At 37.1% G+C, this 13,121-nt stretch overlaps 1 protein-coding gene across 3 annotated transcripts; it reads right to left on the minus strand.

Annotated features, from left to right (window-relative positions):
* Positions 1–6,644: 6,644 nt before the first annotated feature.
* LOC121595233 lies at positions 6,645–12,686 on the minus strand. Of its 3 annotated transcripts, none has more exons than XM_041919026.1 (3): positions 12,609–12,686; positions 12,172–12,259; positions 6,645–7,838 (listed from the first exon to the last, which is right to left on the minus strand). In XM_041919026.1, exon 3 carries the CDS (start codon positions 7,786–7,788, stop codon positions 6,970–6,972), a length of 819 nt encoding a protein of 272 aa, XP_041774960.1. In that variant the 5' UTR covers positions 7,789–7,838; positions 12,172–12,259; positions 12,609–12,686; the 3' UTR covers positions 6,645–6,969. The 3 variants fall into 3 exon arrangements, with proteins under 3 accessions (XP_041774960.1, XP_041774950.1, XP_041774968.1); XM_041919016.1 differs by having other exon boundaries at positions 12,573–12,680; XM_041919034.1 differs by lacking the exon at positions 12,609–12,686 and adding an exon at positions 12,355–12,554.
* Positions 12,687–13,121: the final 435 nt, after the last annotated feature.

Raw genomic sequence — 13,121 nt, forward strand, 5'->3', positions numbered from 1 at the left:
GGGCCTTCTCAAAACAACCTCTACAATAACTCTAACAGCTCACACAATCATCAACAATCCGATAATCCGACTGTGAATAAAAAAACTAAAACAAGGAACACTAGTCAATCTTAATAAAAACACTAGTGTTCCTACAAACCAAAATAATATATTCTTCTTCGGTTCATGTCAAGAACATCAGAATAAATATGATAACGGTTTATGTAGCGATTTTGTAGAAGAGAGTGAATTGCTTAATATCGATTATATTAAAGACGGTAAATTAATGGCCAAAATTTATCGAAATGTATGGGAGCAAAAGAAATTTATTATTTAATTGATACTGGAGCCTGCTTTAACTTTCTAAGTTTGGAATTGGCAAAAGAGCTTGGGGCATCTTCAATAGATTATAATGATAATATAAAATTTGCTAGTTTTGATGGAATAGTATCCGACACAGTAGGTTCAATTCTAATTAACTTACATATTGGTAGGTCAACATACCCAATAAAATTTTATATAATTAAAACACTTAATGTCCCAGGACCAGGGGCCGGTCTGGTGGTACAGTCGTCAACTCGTACGACTTAACAACACGCCCGTCATGGGTTCAAGTCCCGAATAGACCGTGCCCCCATACGTAGGACTGACTATCCTGCTATGGTAACAATAAGTCAATGAAAGCCAAGCTCACTTCACTAGTGGGTTCAAGCAGGCCTTGACCGACAGCGGTTGTTGTGCCAAACAAGAAGAAGAAGAGAATGTCCCAGGAATTTTGGGGGCAGAATTTCTAAAGCAATACACAGTAAAAGTCGATAAATACTTTCAAAGCATATCCTTAAAAAGTCCAGTTAACGGAGAGGTCAATGAAAGTAATATTGAAAAATTACCAATTGATAGCATTGAATGCGATTTAGCTTCCCCACCAGAAGATTTCGAACTACTTCCACATATTGAGAAACAAGAAATAGATTGTGATGTAGTTGAAACAAGTAAGGAAATACAACTGATAGGTTCTGAAAGATATGTGGAATTGTTGAGAAAAATTAGTCTTGATCATTTAGAACAGACTACAGCGAAAGATATAAAAAATATCATTAATGATTTTAAAAATATATTTTATTTGCCAGGGGATAATTTAACATATACAGATGCAGCTTCACATGAAATAGAAACAAACTCTAATATTCCCATTTACAAACGCCAATATAGATTTCGGCAGCATTAAATACGATTATGGAGTTACATATAGAGGAAATGTTAAAGCAACAAATTATAAGACCTAGTAAGAGCCCTTGGAATGATCCCGTGATGTGCATACCGAAAAAATCTGATGTTGATGGGGAACGAAAATACCGGATTGTTGTTGATTTTCGAGCTCTTAATTTAATTACAAAGCCTTTCATTTATCCAATTCCTCGGATAGATGATATAATGGATAACATTGGCCAAAGTAAATATTTTTCCACAATTGATCTAAAATCCGGGTTTTTCCAAATACCGATAGCACGTAAAGACGCTGCGAAAACAGCATTTTCAACGTCTAAAGGACATTATGAGTTTTTAAGAATGCCAATGGGTTTGAAAAATAGTCCTTCAACTTTTCAGAAACTTATGAACACTGTTCTTTACGCTATACAACCCGTTAAGGCATTCGTGTACTTGGACGATATTGTAGTGTTTGGGGAATCAGAAGAGGAACATAATCTCAATTTGGAGAAAGTTCTAAACGGATTAAAACAGCACAACCTCAAGATTGAACCATCAAAATGTAAAATTCTTCATAAACAAATAAACTATTTGGGCCACACTATAAATGAGGAAGGGATTAAACCTACATTAGCTAATGTTAAATCTATCTTAAATATGCCGATACCAAAAACTCTCAAGGAGCTACGTTCGTTTTTGGGAACCATTAATTTTTATGGGAAATTTCTTCCAAACGTTTCCAATATTCGCAAACCATTGCATGAATCATTAAAGAAAAATACAAATTTTGTTTGGAATGAAGGCTGTCAGCAAGCATTTGAAAAATTAAAACAACTTCTTACTTCTGAGCCTTTATTATTACGTCCTAACTATAATGATGTTTTTGTAATCACCACTGATGCTAGTGATTACGCTCTCGGAGCAGTCCTTTCAAATGAGAAAACCATTGAAAGGCCAATTTCTTATGCTAGCAAAACTCTTGTGGGAGCAGAGAAACGATACCACCCAATCGAGAAGGAGCTCTTGGCGATCGTGTGGGCCGTAGAGCACTTTAAACATTATGTCTATGGACAGAAGTTTATCATATACACTGATCATAGACCACTAGTGTCAATATGGAGACTCAAAGAAAATTCTCCAATTTTATCACGATTGCGATTAAGGCTCCAGGGATTAGAATGTGAAATAAGGTATAGAAAAGGGAAGGAGAATGTGGTTGCCGATTTTTTATCAAGGCTTCCTCAAATTAAACTGAGGGAAATACAAGAAGATGGACAAATTAAAACGGTAGCAGTCATCACACGCCAACAAATCAAGAAAACCCTTATTTCAAATAACGAAGTAGAGGAAAGTATCGGTGGGCAAACTATGATGGATACTAAACAGGCAAATCACTGGGAAGATTTAATGAAAATGGATTTAGAAAGGGAAACAAGCGAACAAGAAAAACAGAGGAGGGACAAATTGAACAATTTAAAAGAAAAAGCAAAATTAAAATTTCAAAATTACACACCAGGTGATGATAAAGTGGAAATAGAAAGATCTGAAATTAACACCGTTCTTCAGGAGTTTCACGATGCTCCATTAGGAGGCCACTTAGGAACCAGAAGAATGAAAAGAAGGATTAAGGACTTATTCTTTTGGAAGGGGATGGACAAGGATATCGAAGGGTACGTAAGAAGTTGTAAATCGTGCCAGCTCAATAAGATAGGAAGATGCAACAAAATTCCTATGCAAATCACAACCACCTCAAAATATCCTTTTGAAAAAGTATACATGGATATTGTGATTTTACCAGAATCGGAGAAAGGAAACAAATATGGATTGGTTATCCAAGATGATCTCTCCAGATATCTTATTGTAACACCCATGGGAAATCAAGAGGCAACAACAGTAGCCAAAGCCTTTGTAGAGGAGGTTATTTGCCTTGTAGGGGTTCCTATAGAATTAGTAACAGACCAGGGCACAAATTTTATGAGCCTGGTCATGAAAGATGTATGTAAACTACTAAAAATTTAAAAAATCAATACTTCTGCATACCACCCTCAAGGAAATATAGTTGAAAGAGCCAATAGAGAATTAAAATATATTTAAGACAATTTGTCGGGAAAAATTATAAATCTTGGGATAAAGTATTACCATATTTCGCTATGGAATACAATACGTGTATAAACACTTCGACAGGGTACACTCCATATGAGTTGGTTTTCGGGAGGAAAGCTAGATTGCCCACATCAATTTATAATCAAAACGAGAGGAAAAGATTGTACTCCGATTTTTGTGAAGAAATGCAAACAAAACTAAAAGAGATGCACTTGATTGCTAGGGAAAATCTTATACAATCGAAACACAAAAGAAAAGAAAAGTACGACCAGAACGCTAATGAGTGGCAACCCATGTGGGGGGAAATGGTGCTGGTCCGGAACAATCAAACGGGTGTAGGGCAAAAGTTGCAAGGTATTTGGAGAGGACCGTATGAGGTGGTGGAAATACCAAGCGATCAGACATGTGTAATAAGAAATGGGAAAAGGCTAGAGAAGGTCCACAACAACAGGTTGAAGAGGTTTAATGAATAAAAAAAAAAATAAAAAAAAATAGAATAGATAAAAAAAAAATACCGAGTCTGCCCGGGATAAGGCACGTGCAAAAGGAGGAAATGCCCTGCACTAGGGTTAAGTTTAGATTAGGCAGATTAGGGAAAACGGAGCAGATTGAGAATAGGGCATAGCTAGGGCTACTTTAAGCAAAAGTAAAAATTAGGGTAAGAAAAATAATGTAAATGGATATGCATCAACATTTTTATAATAATGCAAATTTAGCTGAACGGGTTTAAAATTAGGATGTTATCAATTTATAAGCTTATTATATTAATTTTTACAGGGTTTCCCACGATTTATTGGTCAGATCCCATGATTTTTTGGTGCGTTCCCACGATATTTTGGTCGTATCCCATAGATTTTTGGTTCGTTCCCATAATAAATTGGTATTTTCCGCTTGGATATCAATACAATGGGACCAAAAAATTCTGGGAAACGGCTAAAAAATCGTGGGAACGCACCAAAAAAATACGGGAACTCACTAAAAATTGATGGGATCCAACCAATAAATCGTGGGAAACCCTGTATGCATATCCATAAGAAAAAAATTTGTAAAATTAGCGAATAAGGATTTCGAAAAAAAAAAAAAAAAAAAAAAAAAAAAAAAAAAAAAAAAAAAAAAAAAAAAAAAAAACGTTAAGCAGGCTAACACTTTGAGGCACACATCACACATCACCACTGTACACACACACATACACTTTACACGCACGGGTAGAACGCTACACGCACGGATGGAAGCGAAAAGCAAGCAAGCGAATTGATGGCATAGCGGCATAATATTCGATGTTCAATTAAAAGGTTGATCTGGTGCGGTTGAGCGGATGAAGTTGATAGGACAGAGTTGATCAAATGCTCCCCCAGAGGTTGCTCTTAGCAGAGGATTGAACGAGCACACGGCAAATTATTAGACAGCACCTAAAACAATAAGACGAAACAATAAGCACAGCGAAGCAGGTTGTTCGATCCGTATACTTAGGTTGCGAGAGATGCTAATAAGCCAAGAAGCAAGAAATCCTTTATAAGAGACAAAGCGATTGCTGGTGCACGGTACACGTTTATGCGACGGAAGTGGTAGGATAATTGAACGAATTGATAATATGCAGGCAGCAGGCTTGAAATAGAAGGCACATATGCAAATTTTCTTGCTTTCGAAAAAAAAAGTGTAATGACATGTAGCGACCTTGCCCGCTACGATCCGTTTTCGATAAGGCTACGTGTAGCTGCGGCTAAAGGGGTGGCCGTGAGAATAAATATTGCGGATAGTTGCGAGAGGAGAACGAGCGAACCAAAAAACCGAGAGAGCGAGCGATCGGACGAAGCGGTACGATGATCGAGCGGTTTTGCGGCGCGATGGCAAAAAAAAGACGCGGCACTTTGGTAACGGTTATCAGGTGGTTTGGTGGTGGTTTTGGCTCGTGCAATAAAGTTTTTAGTTGGTTTGGCGTAATACCAAATAAAAATAATTTAATAATTGGTTTAATTTTAAAAAGAAAGTAGTTAGTCGTTTTACAAAGCAGACCGTCGTGCAACAATTAATCTAGATGTGTTTCGCAGGACAGATAATTTCAATTTAATTATGCATGATGGATTTATATATAAAATATAAAGATTACAAAAAAAAAACAAACTCAACATTTTCATCGTTTTCTTTTTCTCCGTGCAACCAATACGTTTAACTACAACAGTGCTACCTAGAAAAACGTGAAAGAACTCGACGAACCATTTTTTCTCTCTTTCCTATCATGCTATCACTCAGCCATATGCCTTTTACTTTATACTATCTAGTAGAAAAATCAATTCAGATAAAACTTGATGAACACCATTATTGTTTGCTTCACATTTAATCTGATTAACATAATTGTCAATAAGAAAAACGGCAATTGAAGTAAGTGCATTTAAACAATAAAAATTATTTTCGTATTTTGTATGCACATATAACACTGTTTTCAGGCAACCTAGTAAAACATGATAAAGAGGGTCATGAAAGAAGATTTTATGATTGTTATAAAGCTAAGGATGATGTACTTGATTGATATTTGGAGTCTATGTTATGCATTTAAAAATATTTTAAATAATTGTAAAATTCAGAGTTTTTAAACTGATAGATAACATGTTTTTCTAGGCATCTTAAGTCAACGTATGAGTTTTATCAAATGATAATAATAATTTAAAATGCAACGCATACTCGGGTAGGTAGTTATAGAAATGAAGTTTAATCTATCGAAGATGGTTGATGATAGCCGATAGCCATCGAGATGAAGCGGAATATATGTTTTTCGAAAGTTTTAAAACACATTAGGGCATGGGTGAATGAGATTCTTCCGTACCCCGATGGCTGATAACTGTTCTAGCCCAAAACCGCCAGCGAGTTCGTCTACGTCAAAAGTGGCACCTTATCTCCGCGAATTCATCATCCACGCCGGCATAGCCAGTCAAAATGTCACCATCACCGTGATTCAAAGGGAGGACGTTCCAGACTAGTGATTAGTAAAGTTGGCATAAATCCGGAGTCGACTCCGTTCCGACTCCGATAAATTCGGAATCGACTCCGGAAGGTAGGTCCGCCCTGCATCATCCGGAGTCGCCCGGAGTCGTCTGGAGCTGTCCGGAGTCGTTGGGAGTCGTTCGGAGTCGTTCGGAGTCCCTTGTAACCGACCCTTGTAACCGAACGGACAATATCAATACAGGTACAACACACGCACACAAAAATGCTATCCTTGCTACACCTCTCTTAAACAGTGCGATTAAAATAAACTGAGAGACAAACCACTGGTGTTATTTTTGTTTTGTTTTTTGCTTGGGTTTTATTATAATTGCTCATAGTTCAAATACAAAAATCATCTAATTCTTTTACTTATATCTCATCTGGGAGGTTAAATGTTATAAATGCAAAAACTGAGAAAGTAAAACGCTTTCATTGAAAACATGTGTAAAGAATAATGTAGTAAAGAATTAAAAACCTAACTGGCATCAGATTAAACTCAAAGCGAGGAAGTAAATTGAACGGTCTAGCTTGAAAAAACATTAGATACGAATGATGAATTACTAATCGAACTGCTTACAGCAGCATAACTGTGTAGCTATAAAAAATATATATTTGACCTATATATTTTTGAAAAAAAAAAAAATAATAAGGAATAGTGAAAAGCCATGGACTTGGTTGTCCATGGGTGTTGGAAATTATTTACTGCTTGGGAACAGCAACCAAATATTCTTCGTCCAATAATTTTTGGTAGACGAGCGTCTGGCAGTCTATTGCTGTGTATAGCTCTACCTCTACCAAACCCGTCTTACCCTGCTCCACGTCAGGGCGCTGAATAACTCGCACGTAAAACGATGCTTCTGCAAGAAGCTTTTGCAGCCGTCCGTAAACCTCTACACTGGGTAGTTCGGCGTTTGCCTGAACGCCCGCCAGCCGCACACATGCATAATTCAATGGTACCAAACGCAATTCTAGCGGGCACTCGCAGATATCCCTCTTCGGCATAATTTCCTCACTGAGATAGTCCACGTGCACCACACGCACGGCATCTTGCACATCGTCCACCTGCTTGATGATTGCCCGGTAGTACAAGCCGTCCTCACTGTACGGAGCAAGGCATGGTGCACCCGCCACGAACATACCCGCCTGCTCCTGCTCGCCTGCTGCCTGCATCTGGGACGCTGCCACGGCCTGCACGTTCTGGTGCAACCAATGCATCTGCTGGACAAATTCATTCACAAGGGGACAGATGTAGAGTACTGGATGACCGGTACAATAAGTTATAATATCTGCAAAGAACCCTTCCACCCACGGTTCAATCGCCATTTGGTAGGGGAAATGCGCTGCTATCATGTCACCATTTATCGCCAAGCTGCGTTCCAACGCACAGTCCGAATCTGGCAAGGCATTCTCAACCGAAGCATCGGGAGCATTAAAATTTACCACATAAAATTGACTGCCGGTCGTTTGGCATCCCGCATCCGAGGTCATGACCGGAGTGGACTCGTTCTGCATCATCATCACGAAACACCCAATGCAGGATCCTGTACGAATTTTACGTTGGTAAAAATCTGTAAATATAAACAAGATTACAGCCTCAGTGCGTTAATTTAGGCTAACGGTTTACAATCATGAGGGGGGTTTCCTCCTCACGATGGAAGTTCGAATGGGGGGAGTAGGATTTTTGTTTTAAAATTAGAATAAAATCAATCTGTAAAAATTAAACTGTCATGATCTTGAGAAATCAGAAAAAAATATTGTTCATCCAACAATCATTTAATATGGTTAATTGTACATTTCTAAAATTGTAAATTGTACTGGAGAAAAAAAATCTCCTAAAACAGGATGTGAAGCACAAACGCTACCACAGATGTTTGGGTTACGATCAGCGAATGGTATCGTTAAGTTGCGGTAATTACAAACTTTGCCGCCTTTCGCATGCACCTATCTATCGATGTGAGTTCAACAATGTTGGAAATATAAAAACAAAACGGAACAAACCCCGCAATGGATAGGATATCCAAGATCACAAGCGGTGGTGTACGTTATCGTCTACAGTTTCAAGATACAGAAAAACGCATGCATAGCGTCGTCAACACAAGAAAACATACTAGTGGTACTAGTGGAAAACATAAAAGTGGAGATCAGCCCTCGGCGTTACGTTAGCGTTACGTGTTACGCCTGTTCTCAAAACCCAAGCAGCATTCTTGATGAACGCTTGTTTTAATTGTACTCGATGGGTATTAGAATTGTGTAATTATAAAAAACAGAACAAAAATATTAAATTATCATAAAAATAATGTAAATAAATGTGACTATAAATTGTAATAATAAGTAGTGTGGAATAATATGACTTTATAGATTCATAATTAACAAAAAGGTAATAAACATATTTATTTGTCGACCTATTTAACAGGGATATTTAAATCATAAATAACACATAAATGTATTTAATAACCTAATTCAATGTTATAGCGCCCTCACACCAAACGTAACTATTATCTTAAATGGCCGAAACGTAAATTGAAACGTTTCTTGGGAATAATGTAAGGCATGTAACGCTTTGTCTACTTCTATGTTCTTGTTGCAGCGTGCTTGACAGTTGATCGCCGCAACCGCTAAACGGTGTAAGTATAAGCAAACTGATTCAGCACTTCTTTTGAATCAATAATTTCCATGTTTTTGTTGCAAATTAATTATGAGTGATGAATGTGTTGGTAGACTAATGTTGTGTATAATTACAAATGTAGATAGTGATCACAATTCATGCATTGGTTTCAATTTCTATTCATCTATTGTGATTGAACAATGTTCAGAATACAATGCATCAGTATTTCAGTCAAATGTTTACTTAATGTTGAAAAATGCTCAAAAGCAACTCAACATTGTTTATTTGAGCTCGAACTGTTTTGAAAATGCAATCCAAAGTATGTAAAAATATTTTTAAAAATTGTTTTTAAATGAGAACCTTATCAATTCAGGGTATAACGGCTCAACACTGATCCTTTCGAACAAAAGCGACAGAAAAACCTCAACAATAATTTTTAAAAAGAATCTAAATATTTGTTGCTGTCACAAAATAGTTAAGGAATCTAATGCTAGCCTGATATTTTTTTTCCTCCCACTACCCACTTCATCATCTATGTTTTCTTAGACCGCTACAAAAGCATATTAACACTTTAGATTGCGAAAATAAGAACGAGAAACCCAATTGTAAACTACGCACTACGACCAAACAAACAAATAAACAAAGCGTTCATGGTATACTGCGATGCTTGATGCACCGAAGATAAGTTGTAGCAATTATGGACTTACGAAAATAAGGCATATTTTTCGATGTAATGATGGCAAATTTTGATGTGAAGTCGTCAAAATCATCATTTTAGTGCAAAATATTAGTTATTTAAGATAATTTTATGGCTAGGCGCATGAAAATCGCTAAAAGCCTACAGTGCTGCTCTTAGAAAAATAGTAAGATGTACCAAACATCTTGGCAACATATTTTAAAAGGATGATATTTAACAAACGAAAGTGACCAGCATGGAACTAATGAAGCACAAATATTTTAAAATATTCATTTTTGATGTATAAGATCCATTCGTGGTTTAAGGATGCAAAAAGATTGTTTTACAGCGAAAATATTCTTCGTTTTAGCCATAATTGGGGCTATAGCCACAATTGGTACACTTACCCTATAACTAATTTATTAACTTTTGTTCCATACTGAAACAGACATGATGCACAGTACAGAAATAATTATACACAACATACACGAAAACACTATTATGAAAATAAATGTCATTACCCACAACAAGCAGCACAACACCATTATTAAAATAGCTACTGTCCACCAACGTCACAAAACTATTTTGAACATCAATTTTCACAAGGTCCTTCTCAATCTGTTTATCAAAAGCAAACGTATAAAAAAATGCATACAAATAACTAATGCAAGGAGCACTAGTTGATTATAATAACACTGAAACTAGTGTTCCCTTAACACGAAATAACATGTTTTCTGTTGGTTTACAAACAGAAACGTTAAAGGAAACGAAGCAAATACTACACAGTACTTCAATAGATTGATGTGAATCGCTTAGTATTTAATGCACTAGGGACGGTAGTAGTGATGAGAATAGTTCCGAAAATCGAGGAACGGAACGAACCTGCCAATCTGGAGAAAAAGAACGGAACGCGGAACGCAGGTTAAAGATGACCTACCATGGTTACGCTTTTTTCAGTTGCTCACTTTATATATGGTTAACTTCAAAGTATTCTTTGAATATTTTGTATTATATTTCTTGTGCAGTAATCACACAGTTTCAATTAAAACAAAGCTTAATAATAGTTTACTGAATGTGTAAAACTATTCTTCTACTAAAATATACCCGCTTAACTTAAGTAGCCCGCTATACAGTTTCTTTTTCATTAAAAGCTTAAGGAATTTTGTTTGTTTTTACTAAAATTATTCATTATTCCCTTTTTATACTTCTAAATAAAGAAGTAAATCAGAAATTTGTTGCAACGCGTATGAAATTTTGATGCAAAATCATAAAGCTTACAAGTTTAATCGGCTTTTCAAATTTCGTATGGATTAAACTACACTGATTGAATTAATATTTCTTAATAGAAGATTATAGCATCGAATAACATTGGTTTATTTAAAATACATAGACTGTTAAGTTGTTTCTGTTTCTGTTTCACGGGGCGATAAACGGCGTTAAATAAATTATTGCGGAAGGATAAACATGTCATGCACCCTCAATATTTAGTTGCACAAAGAAGATCTAAGGTAAAAATTCAAACGAGTTCATTGGAGATGCATGCGCAACGAAGCAGCTTAGCACCAGACACATAGCAATTCATTGACTACCACAATCCAGTCAAAATAACGCACCTATACTGATAACATCCATATGGCAGAAGAGAAACATTTCATTCATTGCGCTCACCGCTAGTGCAGGAATGTCTCTTTAAATTTTGGTGATTAACTTCCCACCAATCACAAATCTCTATCCTTTTCTGGCTTCATGGCTCAGGTGTTGTACCGTTATCTCTTTGACTGAGAGAGTATGGCTTGCGCTGTTATCACTCACATAGACAGAATGTGTGAGTGTGTGTGTCCATACTAGAAAGAAGCAAAAGAGAACGCCGTTCTTTACCGGAACGAAAAGAACGCTGAGAGAAACAGGTTCAGATTTTACCTGCTTCCTTTGTATGTACCAAATCGGCCCATCGTACGAAAGAGAGCAGATGATCGTGCGTTCCAGACTGGATCGAAAAGAACGCTGAGAGAAACTGGAACTGGATCGAAAAGAACGCTGAGAGAAACACAGGTTTAAATTGAACCGGCAAACCGGCTCATCAATACAAAGAGAGTAGAATGTCGTGCGTAAGGATCGCGGTCCGGATGCTTGCATGCTGGAACGGATCGCACCTGGCAGGTTCGGAACGCAACGCGCATCACTAGACGGTAGGTTAATGGTTAAAATTTTGTCGCAAAATGTAAATAAGAAAATGGTAGATTTTTTAATAGATTCGGGAGTCTGTTTCAACGCCTTGAGTTTAGATATAGCAAAAGAGCTGGGTTTAGATAGTATGAATCACAACGATAAAAAGGCTTTTTACTCGATACTTGACGGATCCTTATCCAACACTGAAGGATCCATTCTTATAAAACTACATATTGGCATGACTACATAGGAGCAGATTAAAAAAAAATATTAAACTGCTTCTAGACGTCCAATTAATTTATCGTGAAAAATTTCATTTTAGTTTTTCGTTCATTTCATTCAATTTTTTTTTTTCATTTAAAACAAATCTTTTTACTGCCAGAATAAAAAAGGGCAATCGCGATTCTTGCGAATTAGTCAACATAATCGCCATTACCTACCATTACCTTACCTGGGATATTGTTCCGCGTTGTCTCCGATTTTCAATATGCTTCCCAGTGGCTGATCACTTCCGTTGCGAAACGCTGCGGGGTTAAATTCTGAAGAAAAAAAATACAGCTTCAGCGTATGGTCCAAACAATAGATTGATTGATGCGGACGAATATTCTTAGAACACAATAAAAGGGACGCGTACAGTCCAAAGATCGAATTCTCGGTAAAAATATTTCACTCTTGGTTTTGAAATATTGAGAATTTGGATCAGATTTCCATACAGCGTCTCAATTGGAATACTGGAACAAAACTTTATTGAACTCAAACAAATTTTATCCGGTTTTCTGATTGAGGCACTGTATATAACTATAACTAAATACAAACTCAACAATTACGAGTATTAACCCGTGCAATACTGACCGCTTTATTTTGCGATACGTTGACCACGAAACTTACTGCGAATATGATACGAACAATAGCATGCGTTTCCGAATGCCGCCAGGCCACCTTTGTGATCTTTTTCGAACGATTGTGTTTACAGGCAATGGGCTCAATTCACTCGATATTGCACAAGGTGAATACCGAAAGATGGTGTGTCTGCCCGCTAAACAAATTTGAGCAGTTTGCGAGCTCGCCCCACCCGCACAACAAAATCGAGCAGTTTTTGAGCTCGCTTTCCGCCGCTTTCCATTTCTGCTCGCTTTCTAGCTCGCTTTCCGCCGAAACCGATCGAGAAAGCGAGCAGAAATGTCCGAAGAACCGATCGAAACTCTTGATCAGTTGAAGCGTTTACGGTATTTCGAGAGAGCGCGCTGTATGTGTATGTCTCTTTCTGACAAAAAAGCTCGGGTACGCGACCGTGTTGGCGCAAAAATGTTTATGGCCGAAAAATAGTTCACACCCACGTTCTCTTTCTCCCCTCTATCTACATTGAGTTTTTGCTCTCTATCTACATTGAGTGAGTGGCTG

This window comes from Anopheles merus, chromosome X (assembly GCF_017562075.2).
Source record: "Anopheles merus strain MAF chromosome X, AmerM5.1, whole genome shotgun sequence".
NCBI classification, from domain to species: domain Eukaryota; kingdom Metazoa; phylum Arthropoda; class Insecta; order Diptera; family Culicidae; genus Anopheles; species Anopheles merus.